The sequence below is a fragment of the Micropterus salmoides genome, unplaced genomic scaffold (genome assembly GCF_014851395.1).
Source record: "Micropterus salmoides isolate LMB-PRFRI ecotype aquatic unplaced genomic scaffold, ASM1485139v1 Ms_hic_scaffold_8, whole genome shotgun sequence".
In the NCBI taxonomy this organism is placed as follows: Eukaryota; Metazoa; Chordata; class Actinopteri; order Centrarchiformes; family Centrarchidae; genus Micropterus; species Micropterus salmoides.
This window is the reverse complement of record NW_024044570.1, coordinates 32,786,146-32,813,609: the sequence shown is the minus strand read 5'-3', so window position 1 is coordinate 32,813,609 and position 27,464 is coordinate 32,786,146. Positions and strand designations below refer to the sequence as shown.

The window sequence follows — 27,464 nt, the reverse complement described above, 5'->3', positions numbered from 1 at the left end:
GGGCTCAGATACATGCTGATTAAAATTAAAAGTTTCAGTCAATGTTAAAAATTCCATTGCGGGGCAAGATGAGTTGTCATCTACATGAAGATTAAAATCCCCAAGGATTAAGACAGATTCCAGCTTAATTATAGAGGATAAGAATTCACTAAAATCCTTTAGAAAGACAGCAGCAGGGCCTGGAGGTCGATAGACCAGAATACAGTAGAAGGGGGATAAAAAACCCACCTTTACCATCTGCAATTCAAAAGAAGAAAATTTTTGGGGCAAAATTTCATTACATTTGTGGAAATCCTTGTGCACAATAGCCAGTCCACCACCGCGACGAGAGGGGCGGGGCCTCCCAATAGCAGAGCAACCCACTGGGCAGAGCTCATTTAAATGAATAAGCTCGTCCTCTCTCTGCCATGTCTCTGACAAACACATAATATCCAGGCCTTCCCTTGTGAAAAGATCGTTTAATGAATGCGATTTATTCGCAATAGAACGAGCATTCAACAGGCCGAAATGCATTTTGGAGAACGTCACGGAGGCAGTGTCCCTGCTTTGCAACGGGATTGGTTGCAGGCACGACCAGCGGTCACATGGTCTTTTGCCGGTCCATTTGGAAAGAGCCGGCACAAACACGGAAGTAAACATTTGCGGCGAAAGTCTCGGACCACCACATAACACGTCATTGTTTGCTTTAAGTAAAGTGACACACATTTTGCACAAGAAAACAACTTTTATTTATGTTTCTTCACTTTATGAACAATCTGTATGAATTTTGAACATTTTGCAGTTTGGCACAAAAACACAAACATAATTACATCAAGGACACTCATTGTCAGGGTGGTGAGAGATCGCTCAAGAGAAGCCCTGTTGCCGACCAACATCATGTAAGAAGAGGCTTAGATGTTGTCACAGATGAATGGCGGATGCAGTGGACAATTAAAGACAACCATTTTACAAAACGTAGCCTATTAAAAGACATTTTAAAGTTATTAAATGGAAATACTGTTTGGGCAGTAGGAATGAGAATCTCTTGGCACCTCACGATTCGTTTCATTACAATTAAGAGGGCAGTGATCCATCTTGATGCATTTTTTTTTTTCTGTGTAAATTCTGGATATATAATGTCTTATGGACGCGTTATATCATGTTATAAATATATGCATAAGTCATTATAGCGATGATCTTCGTAGAAAGTGTTACTGAATTATTTCTTATCCATCGATTCCCAAATGGTACTAATAATGATATTATTATGATTATTATTACAACAGCAAAAACTGCTGTTTTATTATAATAATAATAATAATAATAATGAAAGTGATGAAACTTTCAGGAGCATGAATTAGTCATTAGTTATCACCAATTCACAGGATGTAGAACTGATCATCTGGATTTTGATTGATTTCATTTTCAATCTCATGTGTCCAAAAAATATTTTTTTCTTTGTTTTTCAGAACTAGCTAAGCATGTCGGCACACAGCACATCATAGGAGTTGACAGCGTGGAAGGACAGAACAGGGAAAAAGAAGCAGGAAAGGAAGAAGACAGAGTGTTGGGAGGAGATTGGACAGTTTTTACTCCAAGAGCAGATGGGTGAGACAGAGGATGAGCGTACTGCGCAGGCCAGCGTGCTCTTTGAGAACTTTGTCCAGGCATCTACCTGTAAAGGGACTCTGCAGGCCTTCAGCATCCTCTGCAGGCAACTGGAGCTGGATCCTCTGGACTACAGCAACTTCTACCGCTCACTGAAGGCTGCAGTCAGCACCTGGAAGGTCAAGGCCCTGTGGACCAAACTGGACAAAAGGGCGCAGCACAAGGTCTACAACCAGAATAAAGCCTGTCAGGGCACCAGGGTAAGAGAGACCTTTATTGTCCCTGAGTTGGATAATAAAGACTGAACTGAACTGAACCTGTTCTGCAGTTTGAGTGTATTAATACACAATGTGAAACTAGTTTGGTATCACTTCTTAGCAGTCTCGAGCTGTATTCTAATAATGTTAGGGTATTCATGCCCGTCTGAGCCAACAATCTATGGCCATGAGTAACCGCAACTATTTAAGCTGTGCTGGCACAGCGTGAATGGTTTTCCACACAACAGCACAGCATGGTGAAAGGCGTTGTTTTGATAGTGTAGGAGGTGTGCTGCTTCATCCAAACTGTAAAGGCGTGATCATACAAGAAAGTGGCACAGTGAAATTCTTCAGATAACATGTGGTTGTAGAGGCATGGTCACATACTGTAGAGCTAGTTTGTAAACTAGCTGGGGAGCTAACTGCTAACATGCAGTCACAATGACTTTCCGAGCTTCTTTCTGTTTTCTCTGTACTGTGTTTTAAACCCCCACTCCCCCTCTATGTGTTCTCATTTTATTCAATGAAGAGTTATTGAAAGGAGAAAACGCTCCCTGAGCTAGTTGTTAGCTAGTTAGCTCGGTCGGCAGAGAACAGTAAGTTCACACAGCTTATTCAAAAGTCTTAATCTAACCATTGACTCGTGTCTCATCACTGCCGTTTAGTGTGCAGCCAACAAAATAAAAGCGCATAAGCCGTCTGTCAGAGCTAGATCCAATGAAAGTTCAATCAGAAAGAGGTGTTTGTTGTGATGAAGGTTTTTAAGGTGACCCACTTATTTACAACAGTATGTAGACTGACTTTTGACATCATCGTTTGTTTTTGCATTCTTCCTCTTTTCTGTGTTCTGTTGAGTAGTGCCGTAATAATGTTAGGTCAGGCCATATTTAAAAGGCATCTTTAACCTTATGCAAGCTTATGGAATTAGTGTTTGTTTTTTTTTTCAAATACCCAATTAGGACCTTTGCCAGTTTGCAATTGTCTATTGCAAATATAATATGTAAGTGGATTGTTTCTGTAATTAATTAGACCAGTAAGTAATCCTAACTTTGTGAGGCTGTATTAACTGGATTTAGTGCATATAACTTGAGGAAATTCAGTCAGCAAATTTCTGGAACAGTAATATAAGCCATTTATAGGGACACTGTATGTAAGTCAAATTGTAGTACATGGCTTACACAGAAGCCTAAAGACAGTATGGGAGTTCAGATATGTATTTCATGTGACAGATGGGTATCTCATATTTTATGTGATGTGCTGGTCTGTCGAATTGTCTGACCATGTATGTCTCAGTATTATAAGCAGCACATTTAGCATAGTGTTGGAATGGCTTCATATCTGAAGGCAAAGATAAGATGTCCAGAGGGGAAAGAGGCCAGAGAACCGCAGAGGGGAGATTAACAGAGATGGGTTGGGCTGAGGCTTGGCCAAAAATAACAGCTAAATTGTTATCCCAGGCATTATTCCGGGAGAAACCACTTTTTGGAGAAAGATGGTGGCCCTGTAGCTGGGTGGGCGCTCTGTTTTCTGGAACTCTGTATCTAGAATCAAAACTTCTGTAACACTCTGTTACATGGAAGATGCCACAAGTCCTAGTCCCAAAAGTGATTAAATCAACCCTTCCCAGATGGCTGTGATAATTGTTTTGTCAGTTAATTTTTCTCTATAACTGAGAAATGGCAGACCATGCAAACATGCTGACCTGGAAATGAGACGTTGACTGTAATCACACAGGACCGTTGAGACTTTCCACATAATGCTTTTTTCCCCTCTTGTTCATTTTTCCACATGATGATGATGTCTGCTGCTTTTCTCTCTTTATATTTAGTTTCAGTCCAAAACCAGATAAAACATCATTGCCAGTTGCTGTAAATACAGCTACTGTACACCCTTTGTAAGCGGTCACTCAATTCCACACCATATTATAATACTAAAAGTATACATTCTCTAAAATCATACTCTTTACTGTTGTTATTAACAGGAAACATTACTAGACTAATATCAATCAAACTGCATCTTTGGAGAACAACTACCAACAAGTTAGAAACAAACTTAGTTTTAATACTTTGCTTCTTTGTTTTCTGAGATCTTCTCTTAGCTGTCCACTCTTTAAAAATATTATTAATAATAATTTTGCATTAGAGCTGAAAAGTAGCTCCTTCATTTCCTCTGTGTGTTGCATTTGGGAATCTTACATCTTTGAAGTACTTCTTTTTGTCATTTTTCTTGAACACACTACATACTCAAAGCCCAGTTAGAATTACTGTGTAGGAAAGCAGGGATGGAAAGAGGACTAGAATACTAATGCTCAAAACCTCTTTAAGCATCCCTACCACCATGTCTCTTTTACTCAGTGTCTGGTGATTGGCGGGGGTCCTTGTGGTCTGCGGACAGCCATCGAACTGGCCCTGTTGGGCTGTAAAGTGGTGGTAATCGAGAAGAGAGACACCTTCTCTAGGAACAACGTTCTCCACCTCTGGCCCTTCACCATCCATGACCTCAGGGGCCTTGGAGCCAAGAAGTTCTATGGAAAGTTCTGTGCCGGCGCCATCGACCACATCAGTGAGTGTTGATCTGTGTCTCCTCTCACTTTGGCGCCTTTTCAAAAGGTTGATCATGAAGTGAGAAAGCAAAGTGGGGAAGTTGCTTGAAGCTAAGCTTTTCACTCCTTCCTCTTTCTATCACACTATAATTAGTTTTTTCCTTATAGTGCTCTGGGAAGGAAGAGAAAGTGTTGTTGTTTATGTCAAATCAACTTTGGAGTCAGGACTCCTTTTTAAAGTCACTTGACACGCCGACAGGATCATGTTACTTATGTTACAATAAATAAATAAATAAATAAATGTTGATGTGGATCAGCCTGCAAATCACCCACCCAAACAAGCAGTGGAGGGAGGCTTCAGCAGACTACTTGGCTGCAGTGTGTGGAGAAGAAGACAGCGCTCCGTGAGAAAACGGCAGGAGCACGATTGAGGGTAACCATGGTAACGGCTTCTGCTGTAGCCTATTTAACTTGAGTTAAAATTACAGACTACATAACTTTACCTGATAGGCCTTCATCTAGTTTTGCAGGGATGCCCTGCCATATGAATTCCCTCCTGTTGATGTCCTGATAACTATTTGAAATGTGGTAAATAGCTTTGGTTTAATATCTGATTTGATTACATTAATGTTTAAGTTGAGATTTACAAGAAATATTTTATTGTTACTGTGTAAAGGGAATACTGCTGGTAAAAAGCACTTGTTTGTTTAAAGTGTTTGCAAACTACATGTTATTGCACTTTTGTGTATATAGCAGCATGTGATTAATTGCAAGAAAATCCTACGATTAATCGTGATTGAATTTTCGTGTGTGTGCAGATATTTTTGCCAAAAAAGATTGGGAACACCCTATATTACAATTTTGCAGTTCTCTCTCACTCTCTGTTTTAGCATGCAAAATAACCTGTAGACTCTAATGCGTGAGAGGAGATTTTCCAGCAGCCTATTTTGCTGCAGTTTGCTTCTTCAGTCTTTATCTCCACTGGGATGTTTCCACTGGCCCGTCTTCCTCTCCAGCTTTAGTAACAGTGTCATGTATTAATATCTCCTCTTAAAGATAAGCTCTTCTGAGTGTACATCTCAAAACCCTAACTTGTTTTCATCTATAAGTGCAACCATGTCTTCCTCCCATAACTGCTGCTGAGAAGGCGCCTGTAAATACCACATATACTGCAGTATAAATAAACTGTATTAACTCTTTACTTAAAACACAGAGTGTAATGGTTCATCATTATACTGCCAGAATAATCTATGATATTTTATAGTGTATAGTGCAGTAGGGATGCATTGATTACTTCTACACTGGATTGGTATTTATAGTGATAGTGATCTTAAGTAGATTTTATAAACAGTTTCTTTGGAGGGGACCCAACTCAGTCTTAGCAGCCGCTTGTTACCTTACATAAAAAAAATTTCAGTGAGTTCTTTGCAGTGAGGTACACAGATTTTAAATTTTGGGGGGGGGGAAAGAGGAGGGAGGAGATGGGCAGATACAATAATTGGTATTGGATTGGTACTTCCTTACTGCCCAGGACCAGAATACATCCAGTTTAAATACTTATGGTCTTGGAGCAACATCAGCTTCAACGTTTGCTTATCTGGTCTGGGCCAGTATATAGTGATTATACCTGTACGGGAAGCTCTAGCCTTTCTTTTGTGTGCTTTTTTAAAAATTCTTTTTAATTATTATCCTACACGTTTGTGTGTGTCTGTGTTTGTGTGAATCCACCACAGGTATCCGCCAGCTCCAGCTGATGCTGCTGAAAGTGAGTCTGATACTGGGAGTGGAGATTCATGTCAAAGTGGAGTTTGTCAAACTTGTGGAGCCGCCAGCGGAGCAGACTGACGACAGTAGGTCTGCGTGTGTGTGCTCTTATCTGTGCTTTAAAGGGTCATAAGTGGCGGTGCCACACAGAGGGTCACTCCTACATATCTCAGCTATATATGGAAAACTCCCTGCTCACAAAATACATATGTTATAGTGATCAGAAAGTTTCCTAGAGAAGACCATTTGCAGTGGCAGCAGGTCTATTGATAGTCTGACAGTTTCATTTTACTTTGTTCTACTTTGAGTTGGCTTTTTTAAGGGTCCCAAAATATGCCAAGTGTCCTAAATATGGCGTATGGAGACTGTGAAGTTGGCACTTTAAATATGGATGAGTGAGGAGGCAGAGACCAGGGCCAAACTGAGATCTGTGAACGCCCCTGGATCTGGTGTGATCCAGGGACGTTCACAGTTCTCACTTTAACACTCCAGGGAGGACTGAGCAACATACTGTGGCTGCTGTGTGACAGTTGAGAAATAACCACATAAACCTCAAACCTAATCAAATCAGCACTTCAACATGATGTATGAACTCCCTGTCAGCTGCCTTTCCTTTAGGTCTACAATCACACTCTCTTAGAGTACATGTCTGATTGTATAAAAATAATCAAATTGAAGTGGGTCCATCTGGTTATTTTGTTCTTCCTCAGGTCGTGGTTGGCAAGCAGAGGTCCGGCCCTCCAGCCATCCTGTCTCGGACTTTGATTTCGATGTTGTGATTGGAGCCGATGGACGCAAAAACACATTAGACGGTGAGAAAGAACGCAAAACTTACAAACTGGAGTTGTGCTGTGGGGTAAGCTGTGGCGGGTTTATGGTAAAAAGATTTGTCCTCTAAGACAAGGTTTGTTCCTGACCCACATTTGTTGGATACATATATGCTGCAGTCCAAGCCCTGTTTGTTTGTTTTTTTTGTTGGAAAAGAGGTGAGGTGTCGCAAAGCTGCTTTCACTCACTGGGTAAAGCATTTCCTGTTGACATACTTTAACTGGAAGCTTAATTGTGTGTGTGTGTGTGTGTGTTCTTATGAACTGTTCGACTAGCTTTCTATCTGGGTGTAGTTAATATTATGTGGATGTGTGTGTGTGGTATATGTGAGATATATGCAGTACTGTGTAAAGGTTTCAGGCAGATGTAGAAACGTGCTGTAAAGTAAGAATGCTGTCAAAAATAGACATGTTAATTATATTTAACAATTAACAAAATGCAAACTGAGTGAACAGAAGAAAAATCTAAATCCAATCAATATTTGGCGTGATCCCCTTTGCCTTCAAAACAGTATAAATTCTTCTAGGTACACCTGGACATAGTTTTTGAGGGAGCTTGGCAGGTAGGTTGACCCAAAGATCTTGGAGAACTATCCACAGTCCTTCTGTGGATTGAGGCAGCCTCAGTTGCTTCTCTCTCTTCATGTAATCCCAGACAGACTCAATGATGTTGAGGTCAGGGCTCTGTGGGGGCCACACCATCACTTCCAGGACTCCTTGTTCTTCTTCATGTTGAATATAGTTCTCAGTGAGTTTTGCTGTATGTTTGGGATCGTAGTCACTGTGACTTTTACTATCCTGCAAATATTGATTTGATTTTCTACTGTTTACTCACTTTGCATTTTGTTAATTGATAAGTAAAATCTATTAACAGGTCTATTTTTTTAGAAAGCTTTCTTACTTGACAGCATTTACCCACCTTCCTAAGACTTCTGCATAGTACTGTATGTGGCATTAACCATAGATTTCCCCTCTGCATAGTTAATTGCTAAGGTTTTGCTTCCCCTCTCGGCAGGTTTCGGTCGCAAAGAGTTTCGAGGGAAGTTGGCTATCGCCATCACAGCTAACTTTGTCAACAGGAACACCACAGCAGAGGCCAAAGTGGAGGAGATCAGTGGTGTGGCCTTCATCTTTAACCAGAAGTTCTTTCTAGAACTCAGGGAGGAGACAGGTGAGCTGGAAAGAAATGTGGCACCAGCAGCCCATACCATAAAGCCTCCTTTCCTCCTCCCTTAAAACCCCCCACTCTTGTTTGAGTTGTATACGATGCAGTGCTGTCTGTTTGCTTCTCCCACTCTAATAGCTCCTTCTTTCAACACCATATGTACCCTTTGTAAAGTAAATCTCGTGTTTTCAGGAATTGACTTGGAGAACATAGTTTACTACAAAGACAACACACACTACTTTGTCATGACGGCGAAGAAGCAGAGTCTCCTGGACAAGGGGGTCATCATAAATGTGAGTTTACACATGCACGCACACGTGTATACACAGCAGTATCCATTTTGACACTGGATTTTGATGCAGTTTTAGTTTTAGACAAAAATGTACATGAGTTTTAGTCATTTGATTTATTGTTTGTTTTGGTCTCACTTTTGCATTTTCTATTTGTATGTCTTCTTTCTGAGGTTACAGCTAACACCATCTTTGTTGTGTACAGTTACTCTGGTTTCAGGTGTTTTAGCATTGCCTTCATGTAACATTGTTGGACTCCCAATGAACAGTTAAAAAACCAAAAATATCATAATAGATCCTGACTGCCAACAGTTCGGTCAGAGATTGTGGTGTGTTATACTAGTAGTGGGAAATATAGCATCAGGTAGAGAGGAGGAGCGAGCTGCAGAGGTCTGGTAAGCTCACTTCTTTTGTTGGTCATTCACATTCATGTCTTATTCACTGTCTGGCTGCTGATTGGTCGACTGGAAAGGCTGTGGCTCTCTTCCACTAGGCAGTATGAGTAGGATTTGTCAAAGTCAAATTTATACATCCATAGACAGAGAGCAGAGGAGAGAGATGCAATGGCGAGGTATCTTGGTCGCCATGTTTTTATACAGACTCGGCCTCACAGAGTCACTAGAGGTGCTCTAAAATTCGCTAAGTTGGCATCACAGCATGAAGCTTATTCGTACAACAGGTCAAGCAGTGAACCCAACATCCGAACAAGAGGTTTATTTAGGAGGTGGAGGAGACTGTTTTGTTAATCAGGAGCAAACACTGTATAGTATGAAATCACAAATCCATTCATGCCAAGACTTTACTTTGTATTTAAACTGTAAATTGTCAATTTGCCCATTTGGCTGTCTTTCACTTTATTGTTTAGTTTTTATTTGTTGATGAAAATTGTTGTACTTTTTAACTAATATTTTTTTCTCATAGTTCTAACAATGAAACATACAACACACAGACACACACAGGTTGCAATATTTAAAACCAGCTGGCACAGCAGCGTCAGTGTTTTTTGGGTAGGCAGGAATGTGTGTATTCTCCAGGCGGTGAGCATCTAGCTTTGTCAGTGAGTGATGGACCTCCATAGGGGATGATAATGAAATGGGCCCTAATTAGATTCTCTCTCTCACCTTTCTTCTATGTCGCCTAGACACACACACAGACATAAAGACATTATGAGTCAGAGGTTTGCTCTCAGCGAGGGTCACTGTCCTGAACAGAGATTAGGCATATGGTATAAATGAGGATATTATGGCATCGGGTGCAGGCTGGATCATGTTGGGATGAGCCTTGTGCCTATCTTTGTGGGGATCTGTCAGTGACATAATGAATTCCCTAGCCCCTAATGTTAACCATCACAACCAATTGCCGAATCCAAACCTAATTCTAAACCTAAAAACAAGTATTAACCCTCAAACAGCCTTTTAAACTTGTGGAGTTCAGCATTTTGGTCCCCAAAAGTATAGTGGGCTGCCGGTTTTTGGACCCCACAAATAAAGTGCTGTAGAACAAGCCCACACTCACACACAGGTGTTGAAACCCTGCCTCGCTGTGCCCTCAGTGGTCTCCATCTCATCTTACATTACCCATTAGTGCAGAGTGATATCTCACTGCGTCTGCTGTGTGTCAGCTTCATCACTCATAATGGCTCAATAGCTCAATGATTCATCAAACTGCCAAACTTTTATCATCAAAGTTTTGTCATCCTGTTCCTCTTGCAGAGAAACAAATTTATTTTCCCTTCATTTCTTGACCAACATGAATCTTGCTTCTGAATCAGTCCCAATCTTGTTCCTTTGTCCAACCCGTCATGCTGATTCTCAGGAAATGTTTTCATCAAAACATGGTATAATGATGCAGCTCACTTGGTCGACATGATCAGCTGCGGAGAATTGAGTTAAATAATAATATACCCAAGTTCCCTGAAATGAAAGAAAACCAACTGCGGAGGTCAAATGCCCAAAGCCAGGCTTATTTGCTGTTGGATGCTTTTATAGAGAAATCTTAAAGAAAACAACCAACCAGGCATTAAGACGGGAACTGAAAGCATATTTATTTTTGTAAATGTGCCTTGAAATGGTCTGATTAGATTTTGAGGTAGCAGAGTCTCCACATTTTTTACCTGAGTAGCAGTAAGTCCAAATTCAGCTTTTAGTTTTTTCTTGTATCTTTGGACAAGACCAAATCATGTAACGTGCTAGCAAAACACTGGTTTGCGACACAGGAGAAAATATCTGTCCCTTTAGCATCTGAATGCTACTCCCACAAGCTAGTCGCTAAATTGTCTGTCTGCCATTTGTCTGCCTTTTAACTCAAAACGGCCAGCCTGCTGCTGAAAACAAGGTTGATAAAATCAGAGTTTGTGGGATATAAAACCAGATTAATTAGCTAAAAGAGGCTAAAAAGCTTAGTAGAGAATCCCTCAGTAGGAAACGGCGGAGTCAGGTAATAATTCTATGTGGGTTTGTCACTACGGGTCACCCCTTTAATGTTACACAGCATTTGATCTTTTGTTTATATAAAAATATTCATCAGTGCAGATTTAAATCATTTATTTTATGTCAGTGATAGACAGTGATCTTGTCTTAATACAGGACTACATTGAAACAGAGCGACTGCTGAGCCCTGACAACGTAAACCAGGAAGCATTGCTCTCCTACGCCCGTGAGGCAGCTGACTTCGGCACAAACTACCAGCTGCCGTCCCTGGACTACGCCATCAACCACTACGGGCAGCCGGATGTAGCCATGTTTGACTTCACCAGCATGTACGCCTCAGAGAACGCCGCCTTGATCAGGGAGAAGCACGGACATCAGCTACTGGTCGCACTGGTGGGAGACAGTCTGCTTGAGGTGTGTGGTAGCAGTGAGAGCATTTGAGAGTCGTCAGAGTCGCTTGACATTGTGGCTTCTGCCCAGAGTCAGGCTCAGCTTGTGTGTGTTCACGCTGACATCATGTTCTCTGCTTACAGCCCTTCTGGCCAATGGGCACTGGTTGTGCTCGGGGATTTCTGGCAGCCTTCGACACTGCTTGGATGGTGAGGGGCTGGACACAGGGCAGGAGCCCTCTGGAGATCCTGGCTGAGAGGTGGGTTTGTGTTCCACTTCCTGTAACTTTAGCTAAACAAGATAGACTTGTCTGTAGTCTTGAATTTATTTTCTCTGGATTTCATACAGATGGAAAAAGAGCATCAGTCCAGACAGTTAGTCGGTTTGTCCAGAGCAAGATAACTTCACAAATATTGGCTTATTGTATGTGTTTCCCAGAGGATGATCATTCATTCTTGTTCCACTTTCATGTCAAAATTCTAACTTAATAAATATACACAATAAATATAGTTATCTAATTATCAAGTAGGCAGATAACCATGATATTTGCTGAGCAGATTCATGCTCCACAAAGGATGAACCATATGGACAGTTTCCTCTATCTCGTTCATCACCGCTAATTGTCGACTCATGTCGTTCAGAAGAAATCAAATATAATGACCAACATGCTGTGAATTTTCATCATTGTAGTTCTTGCTCCTCAGAAGATGAATGCTTATGTTTGTAGTGGTTCCACTGTCAGGCCAGACATTGCACTTGTATTACCATTAACCACCACATTCATGAGAGGGTGGATCCTTTCTATTTTCCTTGCACCAATCTCAGGCTAAAATGTAAACTTTCCACGCAGGATATCTTGCAGGGGATATGCCCTTGTGACTAAAACTACCAACTAACACTAAAACTACCAATAAAGTAGCTAAAGCTTTGCAGTTGGAGCTTTCAACCATTTATACGTATTGTACTGTGCTTACAGGTTGGTATCCTCGTTTATGATCCTACTTCTAATGAACTATACCAGCTTTTCAAGGAGACCCTATGGTTTCTCTGTGGGTGTTTCATGTCCCATGAATACGAATAGCCTTGTAAAGAAATTAAAATAGCAGTAGTCATGAGTTTAAAAAAAACAGTCTGGACATGTCTAGTGTAAATGCACTTTAAGTGATGTAGATTTAATGTTTAAGGACTTTGTTTTGTGCTTTCAGCCTGCCTCAGTGTTTGCTGTCCTTAGACAGATCAAGTGGTAGCAGTGTAGTTCTCAGATCTTTGAAGCTGCAGTATCTTGAATCTGCCAGTTATATCTATACCCTGTTGTTCCTCAGGGAGAGTATCTACCGGCTGCTCCCTCAAACCACCACAGAAAACATCAGTAAAAACTTTGAACAGTACGCCATTGACCCTGCCACCCGCTACCCCAACCTCAACTCCAGCTGTGTACGCCCACACCAGGTCAGTCCAACAGTTACATAAGAAGAAAAGCACAGATGCCCTTAGTGGTTACAGTATGCATTTGAATGAAACCAGATATCAAAGAAAGAAAAGGAATTAAGAGACATTTTAATCAAGGGTTTTCTGCTGTAAATGACAGTGATATTTGATTTAAAATCTCATTTGAGTGATAAATAACCGTTTTACTACTGTGCATGTTGAATCCGGGATATTATGTTTTCAAAGAGGCAAATATTTCTCAAATTCTCAATCTCATGCTGCCAGCTCAGAATTTTCATCTCTTTCTGCTAAAAATGCTGCATCGTGAGATAGATACAGCAATAGAGCAATTGTAGCTATGAATAGCTAATATTTCTAGCCTGCATTTGTGTTAGAAATCTTTGGACTGGGGAAAGTGTCAATGCTTATGCCAAACATGCAAACAAACACACTGCAAGTACCCCTGCACATAAACTTAACAATGACTGCTTGTACATTTTAGAGTAATCAACAATGAGTATATTCCTTTAGCTCTGCTAACTAGCAGCCTTTAGCAGCTAATGCTACACTAGCTACTTTGATATGGCCACGATTGCTCTTTTCAAGCTGTTATTTTGTCACCTTCGGTTATGCGTTCTGGCTCCCAGGAGATTTGTGTCAGCTGCCAATCCTTTAAATCCTACTGTTTGCCCTTGCAATGACTTAGTGTCCCTGTAACGGTGTTAAATGTTATCTGATCCAGTTTTAAATCATATTATTTAATTCTTTCTTTCTAGGTGCGTCACCTGTTCATTGATGGCCAACAGGACTCGGGTCACCTGGAAAGAGGAGGACCCACAAGTAGATCAGCGAACTTGTCCAGAAGAGGTGTGATGCAGAAAGTCCCAAACACAAACTCACAATTTAGTCCTGATTACTAACTGACACATTCTGTGCCGTCGTGCATGAAAATATTTTAAAAAAATACAGTGTATATAGAGCCTTCATGTTGCTATGATAAAAAACAGACTGTAGACACATCAAATACCTTTTTAGAGAGTGTTGTGACGGGATTGCTGCCAACTACTCATATGGGACTAACAAAGCTCCCTGCATGTCGTAATTGTAATCTGATCATCCTATGAGTCACCGCTGAGATTAAATGCATCCAGATTACTGGAGAAATAATGTTGACATCATGAATGCTTCCCCAGCCCCTACTGAGAGGAAACTTTAGCCTTATCTCAGGCTGACACACCTTGTCACAGACAATACAGCTGGATAACATTACACCCACGTGAGGGTCAAACATGATGCCTCTCACAGACGCTCTGCATCAGCGGGGTTAGACTGATAAACAGTATAGGGCTGATACGGTTGTCTTCTCTATGAAGGCGGTTTCTCCCTGAGCAGAACAAGTCAGCATTTAGTCGCAAGTCACAGCAGCATTGAAAGATTTTTTTTGGGGGGGCACTTGAACAAGTTGTTGTTCTGATTGACTGACCTATCTATAGTATTAGATAGGCGTCAATTCAAATGCAGTTTGTGGTGCTGTTGACATGTACTGCAGTATACTGAGAGGTGTTTGTAATATTTAGTCTAAGCTATCCATGCAAGATTTCAGTAACCCTACCTCTTACCCCCATTCCTTACGCTTTTCACATCAACCCTGAAATATAACAGAAATCTTGCCAAGAAATTAGTTATGCATTTTAAAGCGCATCAAAGGGAGTGCTGCATGTCTTCTAAGTAGGCCAGTTTGTGCACTGGCCTGAATGTCTGCTCTGTCTGTGTATTTGCTGCCAAAGTTGCTCTGCTTTAGGCTTGGGAGGAGATTCAAGTCTGTCAAGTCATAAGGCTCAAGTGAACCAGCAAGTCACTGGTGTTCAAATGGAGAGTTTTAATGTGCCATGTGTCAGTTGTGTTTGTCAACAAGCAAATTCCCTGTACACCAGCTTTACAGGACATTTGTGACACTATTGGTGAAGTTTTATTTCTCTTCTGCAGAGTCTGATGTGCGTCCTGGCCGGCTGCTGACCTGGTGTCAGAAGCAGACTCAGGGCTACAGGGGGGTTGATGTCACCAACCTCACATCTTCCTGGAGGAACGGCCTGGCCCTCTGCGCTCTCATTCACCGCCAGAGGCCTGAGCTCATGTAAGAACACACACAAAGCTCACACAATCCATTCTGGAAACATGTGGAAATGTTGACAGTCATTCAGACCAGAGCTGTTTTCTGTTGGCTTGTGAGCAGTCACTTATCCAGACTGGCGCTTTGAACTGAACTGGATGACATTAATCTTTCTGCTGAATTAGTATATTATTATATTAATTAGTTTATATATTAGTTTAATTAGTTTTAATTATTATATTACCTACTTAGGTAGGTAGTTGAGCTCTATTTCTACTGAACACATTGTATATACACAAGTTCACGACACAACAAACCAGCAATTAAAATGCTGATGCCTTCTAGATTACCACCCAGCGTTTTCATATAGCTCACAGTCTGCCATGTACAATGAATAGAATAGCACTGTGGCAGACTTTATCCAGTGGTTGAGGTTCAGTACCAGCAGCATGAGCACACAGGATATCTATATAATCCAGTTGTATAGTGTTTTTGTCTCTTTTCAAAGGAGGAACAAACTCTGTTTTGGTATAAGAATCCAATTTATTTTTTTAATTCAAAGCAAGATGTTCCACATGAGTTTTACAGGATAAGCTGCTGTGTAATCATATTTTTAAGTACTTATAATGCTGTACTGTATCCATTTGATTAATTTAGTGCGTGGATCGGACTGGGAAAATCAATGGTTCACGCTCTTGTGAAACGCACACATTTATCTTTTTGGAGTTTAAAACAAGCTTTAAATTTAGCAGGGAGGTCTAGAGCTCATCGTAAGCGGACTGTAATCTAATGAAGGCCTGGTTTGCGGTGGGGCCCACGGCATACAAGATGGGATCATCAGCATTAAAATGGGCATTACAATACTGAGATGGAAAATGAATACTATTTATTTACAGACTAAATAATATTTATTTTCCGTTTATTATCTATTTCATATCTAAATAGAAGTGGGCTTAATATTGATCCTTGAGGGAAACCTTTATCAACAATTTGGGGACTTGATTTGAAACCATCGGTGCAACAGTTTGAACTCTTGCAGAGATGTATGACTTGCACACGCTGTAAGCAAAATCATCAAAACCCACAGAAAGCAGCTTACTTAACAAAATATTGTGATCAACAGTATCAAAAGCAAATCTACATGAAAGAGTGAGTCTACCGTTGAATCAGCTGACTGCTAATAGGCATTGCAATCCTCTGTAAATTTGAAGACCTGTTCCTGTTTTGACTCTTGTCCTCTGTCACGTGTTATTTGACAAATGAAATGAAAATCCAGGGGTTGGCGTGAACTCAAACGCTGATTAATCTAATTCAAAACAGTCTGTCATACAGGCCACACCGACTTGATCCAGTCTGCTCGCACACAACTGAGAAAGCAAATAATAAGTGTCAGAGTGGTCGGTTGGAATGACATCATTTTGTACACGTCATCTTAACCCTTGTCATAGCAGGTAGCTGTGATTCCACACATACTGTCTGATTTGTGCTCGTATAGAGATGATGTTTGCACGGTTGGTGTTTTGTTTTTGTTTTCTCTCCATGGTCCCAACGTTTACCTGCCAAACAAAGCAGTCGCAGTAGCTAGTTGCTAACGTGGTTGGTCTGCCATTTGGTACTGAGAAGGTAGCGTACAGTGGGCTGCTACAGCTGAAAATGAAACTGTGAGAGGAAACCAAAACAGTAAAGTTGCAGCCAGACAGCTAAACAATGAGCTAAAACTCCTCTGTTAAGCTCTCTAAAGATGAGGTAACATTAACGTTGTCTTTCCTGTTGTGTTGAGTGCTGTGTGTACAGATGGCTAGGTAGGAAATAATTCTTTACTTCAGCATGGTATTCCTTCATCTTTAACTCTTCTCCTTCACTTACTGAATGATAGACAGAAACAACTAGATCATAAAAATAAGCTAAAGCAGTGTCCTCTTTGCTCCTGTGATCTTACCTCACCAGCTTTCTCTTCTGCCATCGTTTGGAATATGGAAGATGTTTTAAGAAACAATATACGCTGACCTCCCCTCACTTTTGTTCTCCCTCAGTGACTATGACTCTCTGAACGAGGAGGACGTGGCGGGGAACAACCAGTTGGCCTTTGACGTGGCTGAGCGACAGTTTGGCATCCAGCCGGTGATGAGAGGAAAGGAGATGGCTGCGGAGGCTGAACCAGACAAGCTGCTGATGGTTCTCTACCTCTCCAAATTCTACGAGGCCTTCAGGAACGCCCCGGGGAACGAGAACGGTCGGGCTCCTTCTTGCTTCTGTCGCTGAGAATCAAAACGGGGTCAATGAACCAAATTCGTTAGCTGCTGCGAAGCCATAAAGCAGATACCCTTTTATTGAGTGAAATAATGTGAAAAGAAATAAAGCTATTTAATTCTACTGTAAAGTTTAAAGCTAAATGGCAAGTAATGAAAGTTTTTTTATTTTTTTTTTAAAGTTACATTTTTTTAATCTAACATTGCAGGACTGGAAACAAAATCAACACTTCAAAATTACCATAAAAGTCAGATTGTCAATCCCTCTCTGACTTCACAACCCCAGTTTGACAAAAGGAAATGATTAGTTTACAAATTCACTCCAGCGTAAGATAAAGGGATCTGGCCATACAGAACAAACAGATGGGGAAGTGGGCCAGCTAAGCAGTGCACGGTTGGATGCAGAGTTTCACCCTAACCACCAAAAAATGTGTAATACTATACCTTACCGAAAATTCCTTTCTTCCATAACAGGAAATAGTACTTTTGCCCTCTCTGTTAGGGAATAGCACCACAAAATATCCATATAAATCACTGTAAGACATTTCAGAGAAGCTAACAGTAAATAACTGAAGCTCAGGGACTGTTTTATCCACTGCCTGAGCTTTAGTTGCACGTTACACAACCGCGGTCAGGTTAGTCCCTGCCAGAGACATGACTGGTATGAGTGCTATGTCTGTGGAAGCCATATCCAATCACTCCGCGTAACCATGGAGGCTCAGCTCTGGTCACACCCCCACTGTAAGCTCCAGTTCAGCCCCGTTTCACTTCTGGTGGTTTCATATTAATGTCCTGCAGCCATCTGTGTTTCCTACGCTGCCGTTACCGTGGAGCAATCCACACCTCTGAAAGACTATTTTTGGTCAACTTCTAATGAACGTCTGATATTTAGAGTCCACGGATGAACCCTCCTCACACTGTACTGATCTTTATTTATGTCTACTCTTGTCATGTGGAATCCAGTTCAGCTAAATTGGCTGTTTGTGTGCAAATAAACTGTTATGTTGACGACGATGAATGAATAATCTTAATGTAAACCTAATGGGACTGTGTTTATTTTCAGGTTCAAGAGAACCAGATGAGAACAGTAAAGAATATCTAGCTAAAACCAACCACAGACTGCTGAACCAGGCCCAGCCCAGGAAGAGGATACCCAGGGTAAAGCCAAAAACTGTCTACTGAAATACATGTGATGCTTCCATTAAGGCAGTGGTTCTCAAACTGTGGGATGGGCCCCAACTGGGTAGGCATAGAGCTACTTCAAGGGGGGTGTGAATTAAAAGCGGGGGAAAAATTTGAGTTATGTAGGTAAATAAAAAGATGAGTTTACTGATGCTAGTGTGCTGACCTGACTATTTCAAACTCAAATTGGCTCCTTTTTTATTTGTTGCTCCCCCAATATTGTTAATGATTGCTAAGAATTCAATCGGTTTACATGTGGTGGGGTGGCATGAACCTTTTTTGGCTTCTGATGGTTGGCATAACAGAAACGAACCACTGCAATAAGGACTAGAGTCGATCTCTTCTTGCCCTCCTCAAGGCCTTTTATCATCCTTTTTTCATCACCAGCACACTACTCCCAGTCATAAGCTAAAGCTACCATACAGATCAAAGCATTGTTGTAATGTAATCTAAACATGAACAAGAGCCATCAGCTGCACTGTGATTACAGATTATTCTTGATGTCTGCCCACATGATTAGTTTACACTAACAACTTTTACACTAATTACGGTTTTAGTGGCTCTTTGTTCATTCGATCGAGAAGGACGATCCAGATGGAAACGTGTATATATGATTCAATGTCTCTGCAATTGAATCTTTATTGTGGTGTTTACTACCACAGGATGACAAGAAACTGGAAGACGATTCTGTCAACAAGAGACGGCGAAAGGGGAACCACTACCTCACAGAGGTAACAGGAGATCTAAAATGTTCCAGTTATACTTCTAAATAGTGAAAAAGTACAACTTCCTAGCTATAATTAATGTTAAATGATCCACTGCACCAATGTTGAAAACCTGTGTTGAGATAGTAGTCGACCTTAGTTTGTACCTGCATTGTTTTTTGAAAACAGGACCTCAATATTTTTCTGACACCAGTTCTAACCATTTTCCTAAACAACACAAATAACACTTTTCTCTGAGTGATACTGTAAATTGATCCCTCTCCCTGCTGCTCTTTGCTCCCCTCTGGCCTGTATGATTCCCGTCTGCGTCCCTGGCATGGCATCAGTTGTCTTGTCACAGTGCACCCCCTGCTGCTGAGGACGGGGAGCTGCGGGAGAACAAGGTCCGCTCAATGGCAACTCAGCTGCTGGCCAAGTTTGAGGAGAACTCCTCGACCGCAAAGACAGGCAGCAAGGTGAGAGACTGACAGTTTGAATACTGTCCCATTTCAGAAGGGCCTGCGACACCCATGTAACTTTCAGACCAACAAAAGAGCCCATTGATTTGTTTCAGCCAGAGTTGAAGAATCCAGCTAATTAACTGGATTTCAGATATTTGAATACTATAAATTCAGCTACATTTAAAGTATCCAGTAGTGTCTTAAGTGTCACTATAGGGTAGATGTAAATATACATCCTTAATCAAGTAATAAGTAGTAATAAGTATGGTGCAGGTATGTGTCCAGATGCTTTGTGATGAATAAATATTCAAGAATCCAACAAAAGCAATGTTAATAATAATATGACCTTCTGCTGCGTAACTAATTTATTTTACTATTTACACTGAGAATATTTGGCACTAGAAAGGTCCCTCTTATCTTAACATAGTTTTGGTATGTTTAGGCACCTCAACCATAATGGGCCGCTCAGTCATCTAATATTCTGTTACAAACTTTGTTCAATACTTGTATTATACTGTTACTGTTATTTAATTATGTATTTGGGTTCTTTAAGATGCTTTCCTTAGAATTTCCTTTCCTCTCCTTTTTCCTTTCCTCCTCACATCAGTCTGATGGAGACTCATGCGATCCATCCTTTTCTCCTCCTCTGTCTCCTTCCACCACCCCACTTCCCCTCTCAGAGGAGGAGGAGGATGAGGAGGAGGCGGATGAGGAGGAGGTGAGAGAAAACCCCCGTTTTGCAAAGCCCAAGGACACCCCCCCTCCTCCTCCTCTGCCTCCCCTTCGCCCCAAGTGGCAGGTATGCTTTGCCTCTGAACACTCCTCAGCTCTTTCTGTTGTGAATGTGATTGAAGGGATTGAAATGTGTCCTCGATGAAAGGGAGCTGTGAGTTTCATTTAAGCTTTACAATAAGAACATATCCTTGTGGTAGCATTTGCATAACTAATGTAAACTCATACTCTCTTATTTCCTCTTGCTCCTCAACTCAGCCGTCCATCTACCTTCGATTACTAGAGAATCCCTGTGTTGTGACTCCTCAAAACAGTTTCTTCCTTTCCTCCAAATCTTCCCGTCCTCAGAGCGGGTACAGTCGCTCTCCTTCGCCCTCACGCTCTAAGAGTCCATTAAGTCGTCCCCACTCACCAAGCCCTAGTTTTCCTGAACATTACCACCCAGAATGCACCTCTCCTCACCTCACAACCAGTCATTTCTCTGCTTCTGATGTTGATCATTCCTCTGAGAGGTCAGAGAAGTCAGTGCAGCAGGTGAATTTCATGCACGTTTTCTAAAATATTTCTCATCACTTCTACAAAAAAATGCGGTTCCAACTCATTTTTAACGTGTTCTTCTCCGATTCTCACAATCGCGTGCTGTCCGTGCAGAGTAAAGCCCAGAGGCTGTCTACTAGAGAATTTTCTGGGAGGAGTATAAAGGACAGAGCTGTGCTCCTGTCCTCCATGTTTCCTGGGTCCAACAAACCTCCTCCTGCTCCTCTATCTCCGCTTTCAGCCTCACAGGTTGTGTATAGCACCGACCACTTTTTCATGCTTGACTAATTTCATAAACTACTGCATGTTCATCCTGACGGCGTGCAACACTGTGAAAATGAACATGGGATTGATCCTAAATGGAACAGTTTCATAGCACGCTGCAGCTGCTGAGATGCTTTGGTGGAGACCTTGAAGTTTTCTTCCAAAAATGAGCTGATTTGCACTGTGTAAACATTTGATTAACTACTTTGGACACTTGGCAGCTGTCCTGTTCAGATCGGAGTTTCACATCACAAATCTAGTGAATTTGACCTGGCTAGTTTGACAAACTGGATAGTTTCACTTGACTTTCATTTTTATTAGCTTATTGAATTTGAGCAATTTGAATATAGGCTTTGAATATTGGCACCTGAATATGTGAACCCTAAATTTATATATATATATATATATATATATATATATATATATATATATATATATATATATATATATATATATATATATATATATATATATATATATATATATATATATATATATATATATAAATAAAGATTCTTTTTGATATTTCAGTGCTACAAATTCAGTAGTGTTTAAATTTCAGAAGTACCTAGTAATTAGCCAGGAGTTTAGCTGATGCTAAGATTTAAATCATTGTGGCAATTATTTGCTTCCACATTATAGAATAACTCCAAATCGCTTCTTGCATATCATTTGCTGACATTGGTGTTTGAGACTGAAGTGTGTTTAAGATCTCTAGTCAACATTAACAGTGTTGTATGTCAAATTAATCATCTGTAAATGGCCAATTTGCATGATGTTGGTGGTGTATTAAAGTCCCTAAAACCTCATTACAGTAAGTATTCATTGCTGAATAAGCAACAGTTAAAATGTTAAACTAGTAATTAATATATGAGTTAATCTGCTTCGTCAGTGTGTGTAGTTTAATAACATTTGATTGACAGTGGCCTGGCAACGTAAGCGCAATTAACCCCACAATATTTGTCAGATGTTATATAGTATATTTCAAATTTTCCACGCCCATTTCAAAGCATTTAGAACACACCAAATATGACATCATTTGAAATAACGATTGTAACTTAGAAAAGTGTGTGTTCATGTAGGACTCTAGTGCACAGCTGAGAAAATAGGTTTTCAGGGCCTTTAACTGTGTTTCTGTCCACTTTGTAATCTCACAGTGTTAACCAACACACTTCACATTCTAATTTTGATTTGCTTTGTAGAAAAGTTCCCTTTTGCAGCAAAAGTGCACTGATTTCAGTGTGAAATTCATTTTGCTTTTTATTTAAATCAAACAAGTAATTTTCTCTCCAGTTTCAACCTTCTTTTCTGCTCAGTCTTTCATTTCTGTTTGACTCTTCTTCTGTAGGTGGAACTATCTACCTCCCTTCCTTCCTTGTCCTCACCTCCTCCTCCTTCTCCCTCTACATCTAAGAGCTCCAGCGTCTACTCTGTAGTCCACCCTGTCCCTGACCCTACTGCCCAGGCCGGATTCTCCTCTGTCGCTCTCTACACTGCTGGACACAAGGATAAGATACAGAAAGACTCCTCTACTCTCTCGTCTTACACTGACTCTGAAAAACCAGAGCAAATGTCTTCACTTCGTGTTGATTCCTCCACATGCAACAACAAAACATCCACTGCCCTCTCTCCGACTTGCTTTGAGAGTCAGCAGATCTCATCTCCTCTCTCTAACAGTAACTGTGAAAATGGGCCCAGCAGCTCCTCCGTCCATCCAGTTTCTTTACTGAACAGGGAAAACTATGAGAGGTCTCGGTATAATCTGGAAAGTGAGCCGGTCCACAAAACTGCTCAGGAGAAATTTGACGATAACAAAGTAGCTGAAAATGAGCACATGAAGGTAACCGTCCCCTCACGCATATCAAAACACCCTGCTAGTCCAGTATTAATAACCTGCAGATCTCCAGTGAAAGTATTCTACTCTCAGTAAATCCCAGATAAATTCTATTTTAAAGGGGAGCTACCAATTTTAAGATGATTGCATTTTGTAGTTGTCCATACCAACATGCCCAGCCCACATGGGCTTACAAGACACTGCAAATTTATACAGAACAAACCAAATCCATAAGGTAGCACATACATTTATTAGTATCATTTTAGATACTTCAAAAACTCCAAAATTCCAAAAAAGTGTTCATAAATTACTTTTGCAGCTATATATATATATATATTTTTAATCTTTAAGAGAAATCAAAATCCATCTTCTTTTGAGACAAAGTGAACCAACTTTACTACAAAATAAACATTACTGAGACAACAAATGACCAATACAGACCTTGTTCGGACCTCATAGTTTGTGGTTTGCTAACAGTGTTGTGTAGTGAGCAATGAGAATGAAGAAATAGTTTTTGAAGAGGTTGGTAACCGGTTGGAAATATCAAGCAGTGTAGACTTCTCCTGTCATTTTCATGTGCCAGGAAACTGTCTTGAGCCTGACTGAGGAGTTAGCAGAAGTACTGAGTGCTGCCACAGTGACAGCAGCTTGGCTCTAGTTTTGACACTGTTATTCGGTCAGCCACGTTTTTTTTTGGCTTTATACTAAGTCTTTCCTAGAATTCATGTCAAATTAGTCCTTCTTAACATAGTCAAGATGTAGAGAGCTTTGTGCAATGGATGGATTAAGACATTTATCTGGCCAACCAGTCTATCTTTGTGTAACCAGGCTCAAGAGATCTTATCTTTAGAAATAAATGAAATAATACATTTAAATTCATGTTATTCATTCATGATCTCTTTCAAAGCTAGTGAAATAACTAAATTCTGAAATCAATGGGATGTAAAACCAGGTTACAATTTTGGTATGTAGTGTTTCTAAAATATAAGCTGTAAATGGCTGTTACAACTTGTCATTAATATAATTCATGGATTTCATATTTTTATTGTATTCATGTATTTCTGAGGAAAGGGTGGCATTAGATCAAACCTAGAAAATTCATAGAGGTGAAGGTGGTGCGGCTGTGGCTCAGGAGGTCGGCGGTTCAATCCCGGCTCCCATTTGAAGGAAGAACACAAGGATTCTTTGAAATTCTTGGCTTTTAGTGTTCATATTATCTATGAACTGATGTTCATTCTGGTGTTCATTTAGTGCAACGGGAGCTGCGCTCTTGAGACCCCTAGAAGAATCACTCAAAAGTCAATTGTTCGCTCTGAGAGTTGTCCGACTGGAGCTCCTAGTTACGTTAAAGAGGTACTAGTCGATACCTCCGTCTAAATACAGATCCATAAATTCTAAATAAAAAATCCTGTCTTTTCTGCTTTATCATCTGTCTTCTTTCTAACTCCTGTCTGTGGTTTCCATTTCCTACTTTGTCTCCCCTCCAACCCTCTGCGCTTGTGTTTCCCTGGCGTTAATGTTAGCGTACAGTTGGAAAGGTATCCTCAGCCATAGATGCTAAAGCTCAGCTACTGGCCGTCCTCTATGAGACAGACCACAGGCCCAATGCCACACCGGTAAGATGCATGTGGATGTTGCAGAAACAAATCTAACACAGAGTTCATGGGCTTTATTTATATTTAATTTTTGCTTACAGCTTAAATGTTGACTTTGCATTGGCACCTCTCCCTACTGATGTTGCTGCTGAGTGTGATTTATTTATTTTTTTGGGGGGTGGTGGACAAAAAAAACAATGTTCCTGTTTCCATGCTGCTCCCACTTTTGACAACAGATAATCTGCCTTTTTTAGGCTCTAGTTCCCTGGCCACGGCGGGCTTCTAAGGCTGAAGGGGTAAATAGGTTCTGCTTTGTCTTCATGAGGACAGAGCATCTAGTGTGTTTGCACCAGTGTTAGATGATTTCACACCACAGAGAAATGAAATAAAGCTTCTGGCTGTATTTGCACAATAAATAACAGCTTATGTACAACTGCATGCATAATTTTAAGTCATGTTTAACCACTGCTTGGCCTAGAACCTACCTGCTGCTTTGAAAGAGTTTTTTTAGCTACAGGGAGCTGGAAGAGATAATAATCATCGTGATGCTCACATAACATTGCTGATGGTAGCAGTGTGAATTGAAGTCACATCATTTGAACTCAAGTCACAGTTCTACTACTTATTTGACTTGCTTTATGAAGACACTTTGACACGTCTGCTGGGTTCTAATGATGTGAGTCTTGACATTGGATGTTGATAACCTGAAAAGTGGACTTAATGTAACTTAGTAAAAAAGTAAACAGGCAGCTACTGAAATTGCATGTTTGAGATATTGAGCTTTATTTTGCACACACAATTGTTAGTTTATTTGCTTGATTTTCTACATTTCACTTGAGAGTTGACTTGACATTGTTACTGGTGAGTTGACTCAAGACTTGTGTCTTAAAGTAACAGGTCCACATTCTGGGAAATACACTCTCTTGCTTTCTTTCACATCTGTATGATAAACATGAAGCACTGATTATATGGTTATTATGTCCATCATTTTCTGTGAGTGCAAATGTCCTTAACAGTTTACCATCTCACCGCTGGTCCATGAGACTAGTTTGTTTTGTGTACTTTTTTTGCAGGCATCTGTAGGAAATAATCAACAACTCAAAAAAATAACTTGTCTCAAACGCAGCATGTAACACATATTGTCCTGCTCTTCTTCCTTCAGTGTGTGATGCGGAAGGACTTCGGCGGCAGTGACATCTGCCACTTCTGCACCAAGAGGGTGTACGTAATGGAGAGACTGAGCACTGAGGGCTACTTCTTCCACCGCGAGTGTTTCCGCTGTGATGTCTGTAACTGCACCCTCCGTCTGGGAGGGCATGCCTTCGACTCGCAGGAGGGTACGTTTGATTCACTGTAAATTTGAATGCTTTTACCCAGGAGTGTCTTTAAAACGTATAGGTGAAGCGTTTTTGTTCTGCAGATGTAGTTAAATATCTTTGTCCACTGAAACACTAGAAACCTAAATTTTGTCCTTTTAGCCATGGTGTTATTATTGTTTAGATGTCTCTTTTTAGTTTTTCAGAGGTTTTGATGAACAATTCTAATTGCGGAATTGTTGTTTTGTGTCTATGTATATTATTCAGGAGATTTGTATTGTACTGGACTCTAAGCTGAGTGGATTTGTGTGTGCTTCTTTTACAGCGAAATTCTACTGCAAGATGCATTATGCTCAGCGCCAGTCCAGCAATCATGTGGGGAGGCTCAGAAGGAGAATGGTAGGGAACACAGTTCACAGTAGTTGCAAGTTACAAGCAATAAAGCTAACTAGAAAACGCACTTAAAATGTATGTGAGAGCTGTTAGCTGTGGCTGCTACCGCTGTCCCAGCAAAGTGCTGCTCCATCAGTAATTTTTCCAATTCTTTAGTGCCACCTACAGGTAAAAGAATGACTAACTGACTAATTCAGTTAAAATATTAAACCTTCAGCGCGTCAGATGGTGTTGCGTCCACGCTGCAGATGCTGCTGCTCTCCCTATGCGGCACTGAATTGTCACGCACATTGGACGCTGCACGAAATACATCCTGTGTCCCCTAAGCGGCGTAAATGAGCACCCAGAAACTATACATTATGTCCCAGTACATCAAGTGTGGAACACATTGAGAAAATGTTATTTAGATCGCATAACTGTATATTGACATATTAATCACAAAAAGTTTGGTACCGATTTGAGAATACTGGCAACCTGTCCAGGGTGTACACCGCCTTTTGCCCGATGTAAGCTGGGATTGGCTCCAGCCCCCCACGACCCTGTACGCAGGATAAGCGGTTGACGATGGATAGATGGGTGGATGATTTGAGAATGTGCAGCAAAGTTATAACAACTTCCTGTTTCATGGAGCAGCATGGTACTTTGCCGCAATGCCACAGATCACAGTTGAAGGAACAACATGACATCATAAATGTGTTTTTTCTGACATAGTTTTGAACTAGATATGGCCAACCTGCAATAAGTGGTTCATAACACGGTAGAAGTAGTCACTCCCTGTTGCCATTAGGTGGCACTATGACTATGAGTGAATAAGCTTGTGGATGTGTTCAGGGCAGGACTCCTATTAATCATGTAAAGTTTGGTGCAGATGTGAGCTTGTACACTAAAGTAACAACAACTTCCTATTTCATGGCGACTCATTGATTTTCAACGCCAAGGGCACGCTGTTTGACGAAAACACACAGATTGTACAACTTTTAATCATCAATGGATCTAGACTAGACTATACAATCAAACTAATTCTCTAGCGGAAGTTTGTTAAAGTACGGAGCCTGTACATCACCAAAAATGACCATTAAATCGAAGATGGACAAATTTCTGTTGGGTTTCAAGAGGCTTTTTTGTGCATCTGGACATGATACATGTGCCACAGAAATTTTGTACATGTAGGTGAAACGTGCCGCAGGGGCTGCTTTATTGAAGGTCACTTCCTGTTGCCAGTAGGTGATGCTATAACTGTGTGAATTTCGGGCACATACAAGTTTTCGAGGCGGGACTAATCAAATCGATGTCAAATGTTTTACAGATTTGAGCATGTACAGTGACATTACCACAACTTCCTGTGTCATGGTGAAGCATGGATTTTTGCCACTGACAGTGACTAATCTTATGAAAGACTTATTCCATG

At 40.7% G+C, this 27,464-nt stretch overlaps 1 protein-coding gene across 3 annotated transcripts in view; it reads left to right on the top strand.

The window, feature by feature from the left end:
* Positions 1-1,583: 1,583 nt before the first annotated feature.
* Positions 1,584-27,464, top strand: part of LOC119894420 (protein-methionine sulfoxide oxidase mical2b-like) — a 42,279-nt gene continuing 16,398 nt past the window's right edge. Inside the window, exons 1-23 of one of the 3 annotated variants that reach the window (XM_038707162.1) lie at positions 1,584-1,847; positions 4,199-4,406; positions 6,120-6,236; positions 6,861-6,962; positions 7,993-8,148; positions 8,335-8,435; positions 11,018-11,275; positions 11,395-11,510; positions 12,574-12,700; positions 13,456-13,546; positions 14,666-14,813; positions 16,823-17,022; positions 18,102-18,196; positions 18,883-18,951; positions 19,272-19,400; positions 19,993-20,184; positions 20,376-20,651; positions 20,769-20,903; positions 22,267-22,758; positions 24,004-24,105; positions 24,276-24,368; positions 25,510-25,684; positions 25,989-26,062. In XM_038707162.1, the coding sequence (XP_038563090.1) occupies positions 1,584-1,847; positions 4,199-4,406; positions 6,120-6,236; positions 6,861-6,962; positions 7,993-8,148; positions 8,335-8,435; positions 11,018-11,275; positions 11,395-11,510; positions 12,574-12,700; positions 13,456-13,546; positions 14,666-14,813; positions 16,823-17,022; positions 18,102-18,196; positions 18,883-18,951; positions 19,272-19,400; positions 19,993-20,184; positions 20,376-20,651; positions 20,769-20,903; positions 22,267-22,758; positions 24,004-24,105; positions 24,276-24,368; positions 25,510-25,684; positions 25,989-26,062 (3,720 nt within the window). The remainder of the gene's footprint in view (positions 1,848-4,198; positions 4,407-6,119; positions 6,237-6,860; positions 6,963-7,992; positions 8,149-8,334; positions 8,436-11,017; positions 11,276-11,394; positions 11,511-12,573; positions 12,701-13,455; positions 13,547-14,665; positions 14,814-16,822; positions 17,023-18,101; positions 18,197-18,882; positions 18,952-19,271; positions 19,401-19,992; positions 20,185-20,375; positions 20,652-20,768; positions 20,904-22,266; positions 22,759-24,003; positions 24,106-24,275; positions 24,369-25,509; positions 25,685-25,988; positions 26,063-27,464) is intronic. The other 2 variants (XM_038707163.1, XM_038707164.1) reach the window with 2 other exon arrangements.